At 41.4% G+C, this 22,872-nt stretch overlaps 1 protein-coding gene across 19 annotated transcripts in view; it reads right to left on the bottom strand.

Annotated features, from left to right (window-relative positions):
- The window catches only part of caska (calcium/calmodulin-dependent serine protein kinase a), a 214,666-nt gene that overhangs the window by 122,606 nt on the left and 69,188 nt on the right, over positions 1-22,872 (bottom strand). For all 19 annotated transcript variants that reach the window (XM_036003864.1, XM_036003863.1, XM_036003866.1 and 16 more), the window contains exons 2-4: positions 22,030-22,142; positions 5,919-6,024; positions 61-138 (exon numbers count right to left, since the gene is read on the bottom strand). In XM_036003864.1, coding sequence (XP_035859757.1) covers positions 61-138; positions 5,919-6,024; positions 22,030-22,142 — 297 coding nt within the window. The remainder of the gene's footprint in view (positions 1-60; positions 139-5,918; positions 6,025-22,029; positions 22,143-22,872) is intronic.

Raw genomic sequence — 22,872 nt, 5'->3', positions numbered from 1 at the left:
CTTAAAAAACGTTGAAGACCCCTGCTTTAAGGAAAGAAAATCAAATGCAGGTCACCTCACCTGGCGACTGCTTCGCTGTAGACAAAGCCAGCGTCTGCCCTCTTCACGATCTCAAAACACAAGTCTGCTCCGTCCATACTAATAAAGACAGAGAGGAGAGAGACACACAGACAGGATCAGAGTGGCGCAAAGGTCAGGGCAGCAATCTGGGTACGAAAGGAAAGGTTACACTTAATAAACCGTCTCTGTGATTGGTTGTGTAGGTGAAATGGGAGACGCCGGCCGGTCAGGAGAGGAGAAGCTGTAATTGTGTTTTTTCGTCTGGCGAGACGACCGGAGCTGTTATGATGCTGACATTATTCCTGTGAACATCTCCATTGACTCGGGGATTTAAAGCGGTGAGGGAAAACCTATAAGATTGAGCGGTTTAAAGTTGAGGGAATTTATTATTTTTGCACGTACTTTCAAACAAACTTGAGAGGGCAAGTTTGACTTCCCAAGAACATAATTAAAGGGTTTTCCTTGCAATTATAAAAGTTAAAGGCTGGGCAGCACCTAAGCGGAATGAACAGCCTTGTTGACACCAAACTAGGCTTGTGGCGATGGACAATATCATCGAGCCACCATCGTGATGCCACGCCCCCCACCCTGTCAGACACACTAATCCTAGTCGCGGCCGCTGGACGGGGAAATTGACACCTGCTTCGGTCACTGCGCTGTGCTGCGCAGGGTGCAAGACAGGCCCCTTTAAGTGGAAGCTACTTTTTTTTCCCCTTACATTCTCTCTCTCTCTCTCCCTGTCAGTAGCAGCTAGCTCTACCTGGACTAGTAACGTACATAGACTGTAACGTATCAGCATGCGGTAAGGTCATGCTCTGCTTGGACACAGCGGTCTCCAGAGAAAAGGCGTTAACGTGGAACTATCACACTTTCCTTTCTCCCCTCATTGGACTAAGTTTGTCGACACTACTGTGTGCGTGCATCAATAAGTAAGTCTGATGTCCTGTAGGTACGGGACGATGTTATGTAGGATTTATGAATGTACGTTAGCAACAGTAGGCTAATTCACGAGGGCGCTATTTTATGTGTGAGCTAATATTGCGCATCTGTTCATGTGCGCTGCAAGAGTTATGTTTCCGTTTATTGAATGCGTTATTCAGTGCAAATAAAACGGAGAATGTAGTTTAATCTCAGTAATGATGGTATATTAGGTAATTACTGTGGCTCTGGTAAAGGCAAACGCTCCACTGTACTGTCGTTACGCAGATCACGGAGAACTTTACGGCACCGTAGTTGTTGTAATTTACTGCCCCTACCAGCAGGCGGCAGCATAGCCATGTAATACTGTCTATTTACAGAGGGCATTTAAAGTGCCCATATTATCAAAATATCACTTTTTCTGGGATTTGGGGTGTTATTTTGTGTCTCTGGTGCTTCTATACGAATACAAACTTTGGGGGAAAAAAACCATCCATGCTGTTTAGAGTGAGATACGGGTTTCTGAATGTGTCCTGCCTTCAGTCTCCGGGCGCGGTGGAGGGTGGGGGTGTGGTCTTGACCAACTGCCACTTTGCTTGTTTTCAAGCAATGATGTCTCTCTCTCTCTCTCTCTTTCATGGGTGGGCCAAATTCTCTGGGCGGGCAAAGCAGAGAAAGGGGAGATAACCTTCCTCCTTATGACGTCATAAAGGGAAGATTCCAGATCAGCCCATCTGAGCTTTCATTTTCTCAAAGACAGAGCAGGATACCCAGGGCTCGGTTTACACCTATCACCATTTCTAGCCACTGGGGGACCATAGGCAGGCTGGGGGAACTCACATTAATGTTAAAATACCTCATGAAGTGAAATTTTCATTTCGGTTTGTAACATTCCAAAAATCTTAATTTTGAATTAAAGATTTTCATCTTCACTGTAAATGCATATTGGTTCCAAATATCTGTTACCGGTTTCATTAACTACTAATAATCGGTATCTGTATCGGCCTTGAAAAAACAGCATCAGTCAATCCCTAATTTGAACTCACTTCATGCAGCTCCACAATATTAACTGAGCCTTCCGGAGGAGGAGCTGTTGCTGTAATGGTGAGGGGGTTTTAATGCTTTTGCGTTTATGAAATCCCTCCGGAGTAGTTTACAGTAGAGATGTGGCTCTAACAACGCCAGCTTCTCAGCGCAGTTAGACCCAGGTTGTAGCCAGAGGTGACAGCTAGTCGCACCTCGCAATCAATAAGCTGCTGCTCACTTTTAAGCTGTGGCCATTAGGCTCTTACACACACTGCTGTCTGCTTATTGACACGACACAACACACACACACACACACACACACACACACACACACACACACACACACACACACACACACACACACACACTTACAGGGTTTGCAATTGTGCTATGGTATAAATAACAGCCTGTTTTGTTACAGACAGAATACAATTAGTATAGAAAGACATCCATGCTTTGATTTTTTATCAGATCACTGGCATCATGTGCAGCAACTGCAAACACACACACACACACGCACGCACCCACCCACACACGTGCGCACACACACAAGTGCACATACAAACACACACGAACGCACGCACAGGCACACAGAGACATGCAAGCACACACACACACACACACACACACACACAAACAAACATGCACGCACAGATAAACACACACAAGCACGCACAAGCACACACACGCACATAAACACACACAAGCACGCACACACACAAGCACACGCATGCACAAGCGCACACACACACACACACACACTGAAGACTGAGTGACAATCCTCAGATTCACACACACTTAATTATCAGCCATTTAGCTGCTGCCGCCGGGTCAGTCTCTGTTCCCATTCTTCCCCAATTACTGTAACCTGCTCTTCACTGTCGCTAAGCCTCGGCACCAATTAAACAGGACTGTGAAGTCGCACTGAGCTGCAGCACTTCCATATTTCCTCCACTCCTATCACCTCACACACACACACACACACACACACACACACACTCACACACTCTCACACTGGTCTCACGATGCGAAGCGTCACCTCCTCCATATTATTATAAATTGCTACTAGGGCTGTCAGCATTAACGCGATAATCGCGATGAGATTAAAGACGTTATAATTGTGTTCATCACGTTAATCGCGTGCACCAAAGATTCTTCATTTTACACCGTCACTGGTGCCGTTACCAAATAATCTTTGCTACGAAGAATCGCTACGCTCTAGAATCTTTGGCTGCTACTATTTTGACCCTTTGAGGCACCTTTATTTGTTGTCAAGCTGCCACAGAGACTTCCTGCCACCTGCTGCAGCCACGGAGATGAACAACTCCCAGTCGGCTCCGTCGACAAGTCAAAAGCAATATGCACCTTGTGTGAAATAGAACTTAAATATCACCGAAGCACTTCAAGTTTAAGCTACCATGTACGAGTTAAGCATGGTACAGCTAATCAGGTTGATGCTAGCGGACTCAGGCAAAGCACTATTTTGGAGAATGCAAGTCGCCACCGACCTGTGGAGGAAACCAAATCGAAAAAATTAACTGAAGTGCTTTCGAAATGGGTGGCAACTAACTGCAGACCATCTTGAAATCTTGTGCATGCACTTTTGCTGTATAATTTATTAAATGTTTTTACATTTTTAAAAAGCAAGCTTAAGGCAAGCTATATTTCTATTTTACTGGCAGACACTTAAATATCTGTTCATTTATCGCAAGTAATATCGTTATCAAGATATTCAACAATGACGACGCGTATTGTCCTCACATCGTGCAGCTAGTAGGGCGACATATGCAGCTGTCCACATTTCTCCACCATGTTTGCTCAGTTATCTATTCTGCTCTCCAAAGGGCTGCACCACTCATAGATCGCCTCGACTCTACCTGCACTCCCACGTACGTGTGTGTGTGTGTGTGTGTGTGTGTGTGTGTGTGTGTATCAGTGTGTTGGAAACACAAGCATGTGCACAAAGGAGCTCCACGGCCATGAAAATCCCTTTTAAAATGGAGCTCACTTGCATTTCCACGAGAGTTTTCTCCCCCTGCACCGAGCCGTGTGATAGAACTGTGTGCGGAGAAACGCGAGCACTCGCCTGTCCAGCGCTAACGGAATTAAATGATAAAGGAATTAGTTCTGGAAGAGGAGGAAAGATGACGATACCGAGCCGGCTGGGAGGAAGCCTTTCTCAGCTCGGAGAAAGGCTGGAAGTAGCAGCAAGTGTGAAATCTTAATCTCATCTCTTCTCTCTTCATATATATATATATATATATATATATATATATATATATATATATATATATATATATATATATATATATATATATATATATATATATATAGGACTACACTCTCCCTCTGCACACCGTCTCCCCCAACCCCCGTCCTCCAGCTCCCCCCGCTTTCTCCCATCAGTGCTGTCCTCCCAGCGCTGTAATCTTACTGGGAGTCTTGTTTTCCCGACACCCTTCATCTTCACACTGTCCTGTAGCGTAGATGCGTCCCACTGTGACTTCCACCCGACCGTCTCCTACAGGTACCATCTCTTTCGGTCGCCCACGTGTGTGTTGGTGTGAGGGCCTTTTGGATGTATGACTTGTATGTTCAATCACGTTGAGATTAGGGCTACATAGTCTACATAAGCATTTTGGTAAATTGGTCTTCAAATGCCTAAATAACGCTGTTCCCCCACCCCTATGCAAAACAATAACAAGACAGCAGTGGTACCAGATCCACCACCCGAGCAGCTTTAAAAGGTAATTGTAGTGTCCCTTTCCGTAGAACATCATTTGCCCAAACTGCCTTTTCAGTAAAAGAGGAAAAATTATGGAACTCTCTGCCAGACCACTTGAAATGTATCCCAACATTAGCCACCTTCAAAAAAAATATCAAATTGTGGCTAATTCAGGAACAATATTGCTCTCATAATTAGTTTTTACACTGTGCTCTCTCTGTGTACTTTCTTTCCTTTATCATTTCATTCCATTTTATTTAATCTCTATCTTATTTTTAATAAGGTTAATCTGTTTATTTTTAACCAAAAGCCCTACTAGGGACAAGTGTTGTGAATTAGCTTCAGCTAAAAACACTATGATACATACATCAGATGACTGTTAAGCTTATCTATGTTTTTTGTATCTGTCCCTATCTAAATAAACTTTAATAATAATAATAATAATAATAATAATAATAATAATAATAATATCGACAACGTTTTATTTCTGGGATTGCTCCGGTGCCGCCGGAAATTCCGCCGGATGTCTCTCATTTTTGTCCAGATGTCCGTCCCCTTCCTCTTTCTTTGTGTTGGCGTTCTAACCTCCGGTGGATTTCTGAGGACTATGGTTAACTGCTCCTCAGATCTCTGCAGGGTAAATCCAGACAGCTAGCTAGACTATCTGTCCAATCTGAGTTTTCTGTTACACGACTAAAACTACTTTTGAACGTACACGTTCCACCAAAACAAGTTCCATCCAGAGGCTATTTTGCAGAGGCACCGTGGCTCCGTCCGGCACTTCTGGCTGCCCAAGACGATTGTGATTGGTTTAAAGAAAAGCCAATAAACCAGAGCATGTTTTTCTCCCATCCAGGAATGCTGTGTGGACTAGCCACACCTTCCTCCTCAGCAGGGCTGTGGAGGAAGGTCTGGCAATGCGAGACTAACGGCTTCACAATCTGAGGATGTCATTGCGATGATTTTTGACTGATATTGCAATTGCGATATGATTCACGGTATTGGAAGGAGTGATCATCATTGAAAAATATTAAAATTCAGGGATCTGTACTGGACACAGATGTTTTCTTTAGTCTGTAGGGTAGGATCAGTAGGCCGGGACGTCTCTGCAGCGCCACAATACTTCATTCAGAATGGTTGGACACGTCGTCTGCCTTTAACATATTAACACATATTGCACAAGACTTACAACTCGAAAACCATGTAGAGCATCCCGTCGGAGCTGTACGTCTCCAGCAGCTCCACGATGTGGGGGTGCTTCAGCATGTGGCAGATGCTGGCCTCCCTCTTCAGATCTGAAAACACAGAGAGAGAGAGAGAGAGAGAGAGAGAGAGAGAGAGAGAGAGAGACGTGATCAAATAAGGCAGCAAGACCAGCATGCATTCATATGTTCTGTATTCATACACAGAATATGTCAGTCGTGTTAATTCTACAACTGAGGACAGAGTGGATCTCTTTTAAAAAGATGACATAACATGTGCGTCATGTATGTGGGAGAAATATTTTCTTTTTGATCAAAGAGGACACTATTATTGTCTGTGAAGGTTCTCAGTCATCCAGGTCATAGTTATCCAGGGAGGGTTTCAACTCGAGCTACAGGATGTGAGGAAAATATGCGATAACGTTGTTGAGTATCGCCATAACGATGTGACTTGCAATAAATGAACAGATATTAAAGTGTACTCGGTTCTGCCTTTATGTTCTTCTTCTTTCAGTATCTGCTAAAATACCAACAAATTGCTTGTTGAATTAAAAACGAATGAAAGGAAATCATTATTTTAAGTATTTTCAACGTATACGTCCATGCGCAGAGTATAACGTCAGCCAATCTGCTTCCTGTTCACACCGACACATGCAGAGTGGGTAACTGATCATGTGATATGTGTTGGACGTGTTAATATGGACTCGCATCCTTTTGGTTTTAAAATGCCGTTTTAAAAACTTAGTGTGGCTGCAGCCTTAACCCTCCTGTTGTGCTCGGGTCAAATCTGACCCATTTTCAAAAAGTTTCTACATCAGAAATTTGGGTTTCTTTCCAAAAAAAATTATGTAGATGGTTCCATACAACCATTACTCTTTACAAGTAAAATAAATGATCAGTTCAGTACTTTCATTGAATTTGGGTGTTTAATTCAATTTGATAGCATTTGGAGAAACAAATTGATAAAAGAATGTCTAAAAAAGTGACAAAAATGTAAAAAAAATAAAAATAAAAAAACTTTAAAAAGATTTTTTTTTTTTTAATATAAAAACGTAAAACAAAATGACAAAAAAAATCGTGAAAAAAAAAATACAAAAAATTGTCGATAAAGTTGACTAAAGCATTGAAAAATGAGTTTTCATTTTATTTAAAAGTTTGACCCAGAAAAACAAGAAGTTGCAGGGTGGACAAGAAGACAACATGAGGGTTAAGTTCAAGTGATGTTTGTTTGTCTGTAACCCATTATTGGAGACCCTCTTACTGTTGCCAGGCAATAAGCATCTACCACTTTAATTGGTTCCTAAAGAAGAGGAGGTTTACTGAAGCTGAAAAGAACAATGCAGGCTGGCTGTTCAGAGGAATCACTGGGGAGACTTGACAGACACAGCTAGCCAAACACCGGAAAGTAAAGCAAAGCTCTCCTTTCTATGACACAAATCTGGAACTGTGCATTTAACTTGGCTTTTAAAATGATAAAAACAGGAAAAGATAACTAGATATCATTTGATGACACCAAAGTGTTGACAAGGCTGACAAGAGACAAGAAACAAGGGTAACACTTTACTTAAAGGTATCGACATTATCGTGACATGACACTGTCATGAACGTGTCATAAACGTTATAAACAAGTCATGAACGTTTATGACTTCTGTCATTAAGTGTCATTCGGTTTTTGTCATGACAAGCTGACATTGTTTGGGTTGTCTTGATTATGACAACTTGAAATTAATCAAAGTGACATTACCAGAAGTTGTCTTGGTCATGACATGTTGACATTAAATTAGTTTGGGATGTCTTTGTAATGACAACTTGACATTAACCAGGATGACATTACCAGAGGATGTCTTTGTTAAGACAACTTGACATAATCCTGTTTAATGTCAAGTTGTCTTAATAAGGGCACGCCAAAGAGATTTAATGTCAACTTGTCATGACCAAGACCACTTCTGGTAATGTCACTTTGATTAATGTCAAGTTGTCATAATCAAGACAACCCAAACAATGTCAACTTGTCATGACAAAAACCGAATGACACTTAATGACAGAAGTCAAACGTTCATGACTTGTTTATAACGTTTATGACACGTTCATGACAGTGTCATGTCATAGTTATGACAGTGTCAAGTCACGATTATGTCGATACCTTCAAGTAACAAAAAATAATAGTCTGTCACCGTCTCTCCGTGTCATGTAAATGGATGTAATGGAAGGTAGGTGATGCACCACTGGGTTACAAAGACTTTAAATGAAATATTAAAAAAGCTTTAGTACTGCAGCACAAATCTGCACTTCTGCACATTTACTGTCCCACACTTTTATATATTCAAGACCTTTGGTCATTACATTTAAGACATTTGTAAGGCCTTTTATTTGAGGACGCAAAATACAAAATTCTAACTTTTTAAGACCTGCTTATACCCTGACGTGACAGAGACAAAAATACATATTGTTGTGGTTGTGAAGAGCAAGAGGATGTTTCATCTAGCCACTAACTCGTGTGCACACTTACAACACGAACACAGCAACAGATGGAGAATGTGGAACACAAATACCAGTCCAAGACAAGTCAATCTTACAGATTGGATTTGATAAACAAAAAGGATTTGCCTTCAGAATGAACATCTAAACATAGCCTATCCCATCTATCTCGCTTTCATCCTTCCATTCAATCTGTCAATCCTTTGATCCATCCATTCATACTTTCCACAAAAGGCAGTTCCTTACTCCATATCCTCCAGCAGCTGTTGTTCTCAGGCCTTTTGAAAGTTGCAGCAAACCAGAGAGATATAAATCACATGCCTGAGCTCAATCGCAATCTCATTTGCTGAAAATGCATCACCAAGTGCACCTAAGTGTATTAACTTTTAATATCTGAAATAGCCAGGCTGTGTCGAAAACATACACATTCAATATACAATTCATACACACACACACACACACACAAACACACACAGAGACAGAGAGACACACACACGCACAGAGACACACACACACACACACACACACACTTTTGTTTCACTATCTTTGTGGGGACCCGTCATTGACATAATGCATTCCCTAGCCCCTTACCCTAACCTTAACCATCACAACTAAATGCCTAACCTTAACCCTTACCCTCACCCTAACCATAACCTAATTCTAACCCTAATCCTAAAACCAAGTCTTAACCCTCAAACAGCCCTTTAACCTTGTGGGGTCCAGCATTTTGGGCCCCACAAAGCTGTCCGGACCCCACAAGTATACTGGACTCCCGGTTTTTGGACCCCATGAATTTAAGTTAAACAAGAACACACACACAGACACACACAGACACACACACGCACAGAGACAGACACACACACACACAGACACAGACACACACACGCACAGAGATAGAGAGACACACAGAGACACACACACACACACACACACACACACACACATTAAAGACAATGTACTGTATTGTTCTTCTGTATACGTATGCGTATACAGAAGTATGCAGTATGCAGTGACATTTAATTAAGCTCCCAGTTGAAGCCATGAGCTGCTGCTAACATTAAGCTAATCCTCCGAGGACGAGCACTAGGCGTGGGCTAGCTCTCTAACATGATGCTAATGCTGCTAAAGCCAGATAAGTGGCTACCTTAAGGGGCCCCGCAGCCTCATGCCACATTTAATGTCATCTGGTGAGCTCGCTGCTCGTGTCCGTCACCGTACAGTAACTGCTGCTGGAGATTACGGAGGACTCCTCATCAAATCAGAAGCAAAGCACCACAACAACAACAACTTTATTGAGCTAAGAAAAACTGCTGCAGGGAAGCCGCTTATATTGCTTTTAAGGTAATAATTAACTGTGCATGCACATTAAATAATCTCAACAAAAGTGTATTTGCTTTACCAAGAATATATATGAGCTTCATTTAAAATGCAACTAGTGTTGCTATTCTGCTAATCCTGACTGTACACAATATGAACTAATGAATACAAAATGGAAAACAAAAAAGCTACTCCCCTAAGGCCAGACCAGGACTTATCCATTTAATTTAACATTAATAACAATTAAAACAATTAAATTGTAAAACAGGCAGTTCTATCTACAAACAAAATTGCTGCTGGCAAATACTGATATGATAAACAGGACTATTATGGATGTTTCGATGACGATATCTGTCCATACCGAGTTCAATATGATACTTACATCAACCTAGATGTTGATTATTATCGGACACATTGAAATACTGACTAATTTTTACACATTTACACACATTCAGTGAAGGTTTGAGTTAGTTTGCACAGATATTCTTTCTATTAGAGTAGTGAGAAAGTTAGTGCTGAAAGGGAAAAGAGGAAAAAGTTGCAAAAAAGAAAAGGAGACACAGAGATAGAGGGGGGGAGGAAGAGGAGATAAACAGATATGAGCTCTACAGTGATCCCTGTTACTCCTGCTGGGAGTCAAAGCTGCTACCACAGAGCTGTGTGTGTGTGTGTGTGTGTGTGTGTGTGTGTGTGTGTGTGTGTGTGTGTGTGTGTGTGTGTGTGTGTGTGTGTGTGTGTGTGTGTGACCTGACAGTGCTTTAGCAGACAGTTGGGAACGGATGACACAGCAATCCAATAGAAGCAGTAACAAAACATACACAGTGGCTGTGTCTCAAAGCGCCTACTGTCACACCTCAAACTCTTAGTTTTAAGTATATCGTGTAGATAATGCAAAAAGTAATTGCACTGAAAGTACCCGGATGACCCCCTAAAAACGGTCAAAAAGTTCAGTGTGGAACGATGGACCCTACTCGCACTAAACGGACGCCATCTTGACTACAAAGCGGAAAGGGGAGGGACCAGGGACGTCGACCGGCAGCGGATTGGACGAACGCGTCACGTGGGTCTGGCTTCTCCCGGATTTCACAGCCGAGCATAACAGCAGCTCGTTCAGAATACGATCTCGTATTTTAACGAAAATAGTTCACCGAAACATGTTTCTGAAAACATTTTAAGGGAGAAATAGGCCGTGCAGTTGATGAATCTGTTTTTTTGATCGACAAAGGTCAGTTTAAAAGATTTTCGTCAGATTTTGAGAGGCGGCGAGCCGAGCCGACCGCTACTCATTTCCACTAAGTGTTTTAACATAAGTGTTCTTTTTGGGACAATACTAACCATCGAAAGTGGGCACTACGGCAGGAAGTGGTCCGGGAACATTAGCAGTGTACTGACGGAAGTATGCCGAATGAGACACAGCCAGTAGGTTTGAATAGCGAAACCGTATGTAGTATCTAGTAGTAGTAAGTAAGTAGAGCACGATAGCGCGGTAGCAGCCGAGAGGAGTATCCATCAGGCAAGAGTTATTTAAATATACTTCTGGTGTAGTTACAAACTTTCTAATGCCTCGTTTTATACGTACAGAAACTATTTGTACTACTGTAGAAGTTTGGTATCATTCCGGGCATTATTAGTGGGGTAATTTACGAGATACAAACGTGGATCCATTAGCGCCTACACTATAAGCTAACCAGCTGATAACGCTAACTCGACCAACGTTATAACAAGGGAAAAAAGCTTATGGGGGGTTTGGCTCGAGGTCAATGTGCAGAGCAGCCTAGGGTGAAATTACTCCGAACCATCCCTTTAAATGTAGGGTTGGGCATCGTTTTGATATTAACAATTCTGATTCCAATTCAGATTCTTTCTTTCGATTTATGGTTCTCAGCGATTCTCTATTCCGATTATTTGAGGGGTGGAGTTGAAACATTAAAAAAAAAAAAAAAAATATGATTCAAAAGGTGAATGACAGTTTTACCGTTTGTTCAACTTAAAATTAAGCCACGCTAGAGCGCCGCTTAATGTGCTCCATGGTCGCAACACAACAAGCGTCTGGAAGTAAGGCTACTTTTGGATCTGATTGGATGGGAAACGATTCAAAACGATTCCAAGGACATTACCCAGTCTCAACTCGGCTTCAAACTGACAGGAGATTCACTGCCTCTTGTCCTACGCACACAGGAGGTACGGAGGGCACTTAAAGGAACACGCCGACATATTGGGACTTTGTCTTATTCCCCGTATCCCCCAGAGTTAGATAAGTCCATACATACCCTTCTCATCTCTGTGGTGTTGTAACTATGTCTGACGGCTCCACCGGTAGCCTAGCTTAGCACAGATCCTGGAGGTAACCGGCTCCATCTAGCCTACTGCTCCCAATAAGTGACAACATAACGCCAACTTGTTCCTATTTACATGTTGTGATTTGTATAGTCACAGCGTGTACAAATAACAACGTCACATGAGACACAGCCATCTTCTAACCGTATATAAACCGGGAACTATTTTCTCAGAAAGGCGAAGCACTGCTGATCTGCTCAGTGCTTCTCAGGTGCTGCGAGCATATCACTCCGCCCAAGTAGCAGAAGTAGCAGTGCTGCGCCTTTCTGATTTTAAACATTTTTGTAAATGCTATGAGACTGAATAAAACACCCAAAATGTAATGTAAATAATCTTTTCTTTTTTTAAATGTTGTATGGGTTCTATACAATGTACATCCATGTTATTTTTGGGCAATTTGGTTGAAAGAAACCCATATTTCTGATATTGGGATTCAGAGAAAGACGCAGAAACTCAGGGAGATGGAAAAATGAAAGAGGCGGAGGGGACGTGAGTAGGCGATGGCACATGATGAATTCTGCTCATTCTCCGGCTCTAGCTTTTCTCCCTCATCCCCTCAGAGGGCTGACCTATTCGTCAGACAGACCTCAGGACAGGCTGAAGGGAAACAAGCTGGGGGGTGTGTGTGTGTGTGTGTGTGTGTGTGTGTGTGTGTGTGTGTGTGTGTGTGTGTGTGTGTGTGTGTGTCTTTGTGTCAGGCCCCTGCTGGCCAATACATGGCCAAGACACGAACCATTTGACCCAGTTCCCCTGGTCGGAGCTCGGTGGCGGCCGGGTATTTGCGCGCGTGTATGTTTGTGTGCGCCTGCTTGATTACTGCGGTGCTGCGTCACAGCTGCCCGCTCGAGTGAGACGGCTCGGCTGTCGAAAGGCAACAAGAACGAGGGGAAATAAAAACAAATCAACAATGAGAACAGCCGGCTGTAGTCGGTGCGGTGCTTTGATGGATTCCTGAGCGCTGCAGAGGTGGGACTGGGATAGGATATAAATGACTCGGGGAGTGTGCTGACCATGTACTATAAGTGCACACAAACACACACACACACACACACACACACACACACACACACACACACATCACTGTACACATTTGAACATTAATGCTGGCAATGAAGAGAAATGGTACTGTTGGGCAAGCTACAATGAAAAACTTTCATTTAGGAGTTTGCGATGATCCGTCAAACCAGGTTTTCATCGCTACGTTTTAAGAGAGGAGAGACGGCAAAATACATTTTCTAAGAATGGAGCATTTAATCTCTCTCTCTCTCTCTCTCTCTCTGAAAGCCTCCTTATACTGCCAGAAAGGACTCGAGAGCAGAGAGACTACCCTGAAGATGGATATCCAGTAATTAACCAGTCATCACACACACATACACCAGTGTGATTACAGACGATGAAAGTTGCAATTAAGCAGTGGAGGAGTTTACAATAATGCAATTTCTTCTGATATCGCCCAACCACAGAACAGGTTACAGGAACACACACACACACACACACACACACACACACACACACAGACAGGTGAAAATGGCCAGGGAAGTTTTTCTTTGGAGCGTTATTTCATTATTATTATAAATTATTATTTCACTACTTTCACATGATACCAATATCTTGAGTCTAGCTTTATAATAATAATAATAATAATAATAATAATAATAATAATAATAACTTTATCTGATATAGCACCTCTTACAGACATGACGTGATAAACATTTGTAAAAATACAGTAAGATCCAACAGAAAATAAGCAAGGAAAAAAATAAATGAAAGACCAATGAAAATCATTTAAAAGATTAAAACCTAAACCCCAAAGTTACAAACATGAGTAAAAAGTGAATTTAAACAAGTGTGTCTTCAGCTGCTTTTCAAAAGCTTCAACAGAGACTGCAGGACGTAAGAGAGTAGGAAGGGCGGTCCACAGGTTTGGAGCCACCGCTTCAAAGGAACGGTCACCTTTAGTTTTTAAGCGAGTGTGGGGACCACCAGTAGTCCCTGGTTAGAAGACCTGAGGGACCTGGAGCAGGTCTGAGATATACGGTGCTGCTCATAAGTTTATGAACCCATGCTAAAGTTGACTAAAAAGAGAAATAAAAAATTGGGAAAAACCCCTGCCTCCTGTATTTTAAGGAAGAACATTTATTTATTTACGATACATTATTAATTCACAAAGAAAATTGGTGTCCTTAAAGGTTGGATTTTTCCTATTTTTTTTAATTAAGGCATTAAGATCAATTTCCAAAAGATGATTTTTTTATTCCTCTTTTTAGTCAACTTTATCATGGGTTCATAAACTTATGAGCACCACTGTAAACAGGTGCCTAACCATGCAAAGCTTTATAAGTCAGAACAAGAACTTTAAATTGGATCCTGAACTTGATCGGAAGCCAATGTAATGAGTATAAAATTGGAACTGCTGGACCTGGTTCTGGGCCAGCTGTACAACGGAGCCTCTTAAAAGATGGATCTCAGGATTTTATGAATCGATTTGGGATCATTCAAATGGAGATAGATTTAAACAGTGAAATCAATTGTTTAAACCCAGCCCTATTTTATACACACCTGAAAAAAGAGTGCAAAATAACCACGGCCTGCTGTGTTTATGTGCTGTCCTTCTATGGGTTTACTGGTTTCCCTATGCTACTGTATTTCCAAATTGCCTGGCGCACACGCATCCAATTTAAGATCAAACCCAATTCACCATGCATCCTCAGGTGGGTAAGAGCAGACTAGGCTGTCAGCGCGAGATTCATGAATCCCACGCAGGATTTTCTTCATTTCCTCTTATTGCTTTGTGCGAGAACAAATAAAAGAGAGAACTAAACATTAATGCATCAGGCCCATTATGTTTCTCCTTTCTTCTTAATAAGCCTGTATCTGCCCCCCCCCCCCAACATTTAGCTCAGGCTTTTAAAGCTTTTATGAAGTGAAATGGTTTTGCAGGTTTGAGCGTGCATACCTGTGATGTGCCGGGTATTTCTGGTTGTGTCACAACACGGGATAAAGCCACACTGGCGTCAGGTATTAAATCGGGCTGACTCGTAATAAGAGGATGGTTTTTTTCATTCATTTATTCATTCATTAAACCTTTATTTGTACTCCAGAGATCATTCAAACACTTCTACGATTTAACCCTCCCGTTGTCTTCCCGTCGACCAGGAAACTTTCTGTTTTTTTTTCTGGGTCAAAATTTAAAATACAAACTTTTTTTTTCAACGTTTTGGTCGTCTTTTTCGACACTTTTGTCACTTTTGCTGATGTTTTGTCAGTTTTTTTGTCGTTTTTGTCACTTTTCTCGATATTTTTGAAGTTTTGGTCGATTTTTTCTGTGCTTTTTTTTTTTTCTGTGCAAGTTTTTGTTGGTTTTTTTCCCCCCTCACGTTTCTTAATCTTTTTCCGAAATTTTTTCACTTTTTTTTCAACGTTCTTTTCTTGTTTTTTTCTTTTTCAAATGCTATAAAATTGAAGAAAAAAAAAATAAAAAATTCAATGAAAGCAGTGAACTGATCATTTATTTTACTTGTGAAGAGCGTTGCATGGAACCATCCACGTTACTTTTTTTGGACAATTTGGTTGAAAGAAAGCCAAATTTCTGATATAGAAACCTTTTGAAAATGGGTCAAATTTGACCCGAGGACAACAGGAGGGTTAACAATATTATCTAATCGCAATTATTTTACATAACCGCGGTTATTTTGTATAACCGCAACTAAAGCTTTAGAGCATTTTTTAAATTTGATAGGTCACACTATGGTTTGGATCCATCAAACGCGTTTGCAATACCGGCGTAGCATCACCTAACAGTGATAGCAACAACGACAATGTTAGCTAACGTTAGCTAGCCTATGATACTATGGATTCCTACCAGAGGACGCCCCGCCCGCAGTTGCAAGTCCAGTCGGCTTTCGAACGTTAAAAATCCACCGAAGCACCTTTACGTGTTGTCCTCGGGTCAAATTTGACCCGTTTTTAAAGTTTTTTATATCAGAAATATGGGTTTATTAACAACCAAACTGCCCCAAAATAACTTGGATGCATGGATGTATATGTTGTATGGGTTCCATACAACGTACATGAATTTTGTCCACTGAATTTTGGTTGCTTTATTTAATTTCATAGCATTTGAATTTTTTTTTTTTTTTTAAATGGTTTCAAAACAGCATCCCGACCAAACGTTGACACAAACCAGTCTGTGATTCACTCAACATCCTCTGATCTTAACTACTGTATTAGTCAAAATAATTCATAATATCTGCTTTTTTTTCAAACTCCAAAATTAGGTATAATGTCATTTAAATTAGGTTTATTTACCATGAATAAAAAAGCGTTGAAAAGAGGGACAAAAACGTTTAAAAAAGCACCAAAAGCATTGAAAAAACGACACAAATGTAAAAAAAAAGTTACAAAAAAGCATTTTTCAATTTTGACCCAGAATGACAGGTTCATGGACGATGGTGAAGACAACACAAGGGTTAAGTAATGTAGTTAGTCCGCCAGTGGTGTTTAATCTACTATGGTGCTTTGTTTAATTAGTAACGTTAGCGTAAATGACGACGCTGTAGCGGAGTTGGCCGTCATTCATTAGCATTATGCTAATGTTGTTCCATGGGGATTTGTGCTTTTATTTTTTCTAATCGGTACAGAACAGCTTGTTTGCTAACTTTAGCTAACGTCCTAATGGGGTATGAATGTTGATGGGAATTGTTGATTTTGTTTAGAAGTGCCAAATTGTAATTATATAACTGATTATTGGTGGGACTGTTTAGGTAAAGCTATGCTAGCAGCAGGTGTCACTCCAAACATCCTGGGCTGTATAGTGTTAATCGCAATTATTTCTGAGACAATTAATTGTCCAGCAAAATTTGGAATTGTTACAGGCCTAAGTATGTGTATATTAATCTGTAGTATTTGTATATGTGTAAATAAATAAATAAACTAAACACAGGCGACGCTCGTTTACAGTGTCATCGTGTCCATTACAAAGACGGAGAAAAGAAGCAACGCCATCATAAGAACAACAGAAAGCCACCAAAACTTTCTGAGTTGGAAAAATAATTTGATAGGAAATTTGGAAAGAAAATAGCATTATGTAAAGCGATTACAAGTAGACGTTTGCAGGTTTAAAATGAGATATCTAAAATGTCCAAAAGAGAAAAATGAGTTGATTTTAAGGAAGTGCTGTATTTTGTTCCACGAGTCAGGTGCACTAAAAATTTAAAGCAGAGATTTATAATCCCACAAAATACACAAAACCATGAAATGAATACAAAAACGAGACCTACAATTTTCTGCAGATATGATTTTAAAAACTTTTTTTTTCAGTGAGAGGACATGTGCGTGTGGCGTTTACAGTACGAACGGCTGAGCACTTTATGTCTGCCTTGTAGAAGCTTAAGTAAACCAAGGAGACGCCCTGTCATGCTGGATTAAGTACACTCCATCAGCGAGAGAGAATTAGAGAAGGTAAAGAAGGCGGCTGTGTAATGTGGCAGGTAAAGCTCCCCTAAGAAACATTAATTATCTTGAACTCACAGCATGTGTTCATGCTCCGTAGCTTGCAAATGCCATGCTGTATATTAGTATAGAAAATGAGATACAAGTCCATACAGCTATACGAGCAGCCCTTTGTCTGGTAGTGCAAATCACACACGGTGCTTTTAAGCCGCCTACACATGATAGGTGGCAAAACCGCTTTGCGCCAGCCGTTCCATTGATTTCCTACGGGGAGGAGGGTGGTGACGCCATAGACTGTATAATATTAATGGACCGAGCATGTGTGACGTCACCCATTGGTTTGTGGAGATCTGATATGAGTCGTCGAGTTTGCCGTTACGGGCTCAGCCATCCCGGTTGAGACGAGAGGGAGGAGTGAGGGAGGAGCTGCTTACACTCTACGTTACGTTACACACTTTCACTGGCAATCACATCATAGCCACGCCCTAAAACACCCCCTGCTTTATCGCCGATTTTAAAATCAACGAGACCATAATTCAAAACATGAACATCATTCTGTGTTGCAGAAGACTTCAAACTAGTGATTGAGACCATAAACTCATTATGAAAATGTTTACTGAGGTAATAAATCAAGTGAGAAGTGGGTCACTTTCTCATAGACTTCTACAGAAATAGAACTCCTTTTGCAACCGCACGTGTCGCCCCCTGCTGGAATTCAGATAGAAAGCAGGTTTAAGGAGTCTCCCCCTGCAGGAATTCAGATAGAAAGCAGCTTTAAGGAGTCTCCCCCTGCAGGAATTCAGATAGAAAGCAGCTTTAAGGAGTCTCCCCCTGCTGGAATTCAGATAGAAAGCAGGTTTCAGGAGTCTCCCCCTGCTGGAATTCAGATAGAAAGCAGGTTTAAGGAGTCTCCCCCTGCAGGAATTCAGATAGAAAGCAGCTTTAAGGAGTCTCCCCCTGCTGGAATTCAGATAGAAAGCAGGTTTAAGGCACTTCCGCATTTGCAGCACTTCGCCGAACCGGATGCGTTGTCCATTAATATTATACAGTCTATGGGTGACGTCCAACTATGTGCTGCGCTACCCCTGGCGTTGCGCACCGCTTGGATTTGCTTCTTTGCACTGCGCTTGAAGTTCAAATTAATCCAACTTTGACCTAGTTGCCGCTGACCTTTCGATAGCGCAACCAATGAGATAACAGCATGTCATTACCTAGCAATGGGAAAAAGCTTCCTTGCCACCCTCGATGATGAATACCTGCCCTGCGCTTTGCTCTGCGCCCTACCTAGCGGTGCACAGAGAGCAAATCGCTTATGTGTATGCTGCTTAACTCTTTTTGGCAGGTTTTCTTTGTATTTAAGCTGCTTGTTATGTTTGGTTAGATAATGTTGTGTTAAATGTTTGTATCCTTGTTTCTGGTCTTTAATGGTTGTCTTTGTTGATGATGCAAATGGAGCTGCTGTGATGCAAGAAAAACTTCTAAATTGATCTGAAAGTCAGTTGTTTTTTTTCTGGGGAAAAAAAAAACAGTGAAACTTCTCTGACGTCAGCTTCTTACATGTGACTATGTTCTAGTTTCTTCTCTCCTCTGTGACAGGAAACTGAATATCTTTGAGTTGTAAACAAGACATTTGAGGACGTCATCTTGGGCTGATCCACATTTTTCTGTCCAAGCAACTAATCAAGAAGACAATCGACAATGAAAATAATCGTTAGTTGCAGCCGTAGAGAAGCCTCTCTCTCTCTCTCTCTCTCTCTCTATATATATATATATATGTATATATATATATATATACATATATATACACACACTACCGGTCAAAAGTTTGGGGTCACTTAGAAACATCCATTCTACTCCATTCCAGACAGAATACCAGCTGAGATCAGTTGCACTGTTTCTTTAACCAGGCCAGCAGGTTTCAGATTACATCATGTGTTTACATAATGTCAAAAGGGTTCTCGACTGTTGTAGACAGAAGTGGCTGAAGAAACGCTTGAAATTCCATGCTTTTTGGTCTAAACGTCATACCCAAATTAAAAGTGGTACAGCTCCCATATACTTTGACACTCAGGGATGTGCCTGGTATCATTGGAAAGGAAGTGTGTCAGGGTGATTCTAGGCCTTACTGACAGAGTTACAGAGGCTAGAATGGAGGTTTTTTTTATTTCCGTCCAAGTCATACATCTGTAACACAGGGCCATAGCCACATGTCTCAGCTTACTACAGAAAAAAATCCAGAAGCCAAAAGACTCAAAAATGGATTTTATATGAATTTTTTTCTACAGATATGTCTGTGTTTTTTTATTTCCATTTGAAAAGTGCAAAGAAAAAAACCAATAAAGTATTAAATAAAACACTTCTCAAATACACAAACACACCCACATCAATCACCTTTCCAATGATATCAGGCACACCCCAGAGTGTAATTAGGGGACAACTAAGGTCTATATAAAAGACTTCAGATCCAGTATTAGGGGACCACTAAGGTCTATATAAAAGACTTCAGATCCAGTATTAGGGGACCACTAAGGTCTATATAAAAGAGACTTCAGATACAGTATTAGGGGACCACTAAGGTCTATATAAAAGAGACTTCAGATACAGTATTAGGGGACCACTAAGGTCTATATAAAAGACTTCAGATCCAGTATTAGGGGACCACTAAGGTCTATATAAAAGAGACTTCAGATCCAGTATTAGGGGACCACTAAGGTCTATATAAAAGAGACTTCAGATCCAGTATTAGGGGACCACTAAGGTCTATATAAAAGAGACTTCAGATACAGTATTAGGGGACCACTAAGGTCTATATAAAAGAGACTTCAGATCCAGTATTAGGGGACCACTAAGGTCTATATAAAAGAGACTTCAGATCCAGTATTAGGGGACCACTAAGGTCTATATAAAAGAGACTTCAGATACAGTATTAGGGGACCACTAAGGTCTATATAAAAGAGACTTCAGATACAGTATTAGGGGACCACTAAGGTCTATATAAAGAGACTTCAGATACAGTATTAGAGGACCACTAAGGTCTATATAAAAGACTTCAGATCCAGTATTAGGGGACCACTAAGGTCTATATAAAAGAGACTTCAGATACAGTATTAGGGGACCACTAAGGTCTATATAAAAGAGACTTCAGATACAGTATTAGGGGACCACTAAGGTCTATATAAAGAGACTTCAGATCCAGTATTAGGGGACCACTAAGGTCTATATAAAAGAGACTTCAGATACAGTATTAGGGGACCACTAAGGTCTATATAAAAGAGACTTCAGATACAGTATTAGGGGACCACTAAGGCCTGTATAAAAGCATCCAAAAAGCAACATGTCATAGGACCTTTAAAGGAGCTGTTGGGCATTTTGACAAACATGCTTATTTTGTTGACTTGCTAGAAATGAGAGGCTAATATGTGTTTAGTCTAGTTTAGCATAAAAACTAGAGGCATGGAAGGAAAAAACAAGGATTACACAACTACAATTATAGTCTTGTTTGTAATTACAAGATCAGTCACGAGTCATGAAGAAAAACACCTCTGCCTGGAGTGTGAAACATACAGCACAGTGATACGTGAACGCTAAAACAGTTAAAGGTGCAATATGTAATAGATTTACTGTATTAAATCCAAAAATGACCACAATAGGTTATAAATTATTAAGGAACCGACATTTTTGTTACAATAATAAATAGGAAATAACAGGAAACATTCACACATTTCTGTCAAATAAGGTAACACAGGCTCATTGCCTCTACTGTTCGCGGATCAATCTGTCATGGTTGTCTATGTTCTGTTTCCTGTTTTATTTTGAAGTCTCTGTTTTTCTCCCTAGTTATGTCTCGTTTTACTTCCTGTCTTGTGTTTTCCCGCCTTGTGTGATTGTGTCTCACCCTGATTTGTTGATCCCTAGTGTCACCTGTCCCTGGTTACCTCGTTACCCTGTGTATTTAGTCGATGTGCTGTCCTTGTCTCGTGTCGGTTCATTGTTCTGTTTATGCTCCGTTTTTGTGCTTTACTGCCGTGCTTTGTCGAGTCGTGGACGGTTGTGCCGGCTCCTTGCTTGCTTCCTGGCCTGCGTGCTTTTTGAGATTGCTTGTGTACGTTTTTGCTCTAGCCTCGTCAATGCCATGACAGATCGTGACACCAAAGGCCTCTTTCTGAGCCAGGAAAAACCCTGCACGTATAGTGAAGGGATGGTATACTTCCCTGAAAGAAGTACTCTCAAGCCCAGAGACGACAGAAGAAGAGACTTTGATTGAACTGTGAAACTCCCGAGTGTGGCTATGAGCAACTTGTGTGAATAAAAAAGTAGGCCAGTGTGGACGTACACACATATACAAGGACATGAATCTGACCTCTCCGTTGCATTAACTAGCAGTGTGCACCAGAGTGGGAAAAAACAATTATGTTTAGTTATATTTATGAGCAGCTGGAAACAGCAGAGAGGGTAACAGACGAGAGAGAGAGACGTTAACGGCGATATACTGAGACAGAGAGCGTGATCTCTTACCCTCCGTGCTGAGTCCAGGACTGGAGGTGAACTGGGCCACATCCACGATTTTGACAGCGAACTGCTGCCCCGTCTCTCTGTTGATGCATCTCCTCACCACGCTGAAGGGGCCCCTGAACAACACAGGCGGGGAAAAAAAAGAACATTTAACATGTGGTTTGTTATACATGTTCTTGCCAACCACTGTGTTACACCGCATTCACGTCGTTTGAATAGCAAAATGCACCTGCGCCCATCTGTGCGCCCATGGGCGTGCTGGTCTTACAGGGAGGTGTGTTCAGGTGCATTCTGGGCGTGCTGGTCTTACAGGGAGGTGTGTTCAGGTGCATTCTGGGCGTATTGCTATCTTTAGGCAGCGGGAAGTGATCGCGCCATTGACCAACAAAAACCTGGTCTAAAGTCAATAACGCAGCATTTCATTGTTATTTTAACAGCAAATTAGTAAAATGCTCCTAGGCTCGTGCACAGCGCGCACACTATGCTTGTTACACACACAGGGACGCACAGCAGCTCACACACATGCAGAAGATTGCAAATAGAAATATTATGGTGCAAATCCTCCATCATAACAGCAATGCTCCAAGGTCCAAACACGCCTGGCTTTTAAAGGGAATGGGAGATGATCTCTGATTGGTTGATTGCATGTTACGCCCACAACACACCTCTGATTAATGAAGACACTAAGTACAACCCTTTAGAACCATGCGCCCGGCGCACGGACCCTTTTTTCCGCCGTCAAACTAACAAAAGTGGCTTTGGACACGCCCTAAACGCACCTGCACCAGGCGCTTCACGCCGTGCGCTCAGATCGTTAAAACAGGGCCCTTGATATTTCACAATTAC

This window comes from Sander lucioperca, chromosome 8 (genome assembly GCF_008315115.2).
Source record: "Sander lucioperca isolate FBNREF2018 chromosome 8, SLUC_FBN_1.2, whole genome shotgun sequence".
NCBI lineage: Eukaryota > Metazoa > Chordata > Actinopteri > Perciformes > Percidae > Sander > Sander lucioperca.
Note: the sequence above shows the minus strand (reverse complement) of the source record. Positions and strands in the feature narration are given on the sequence as shown.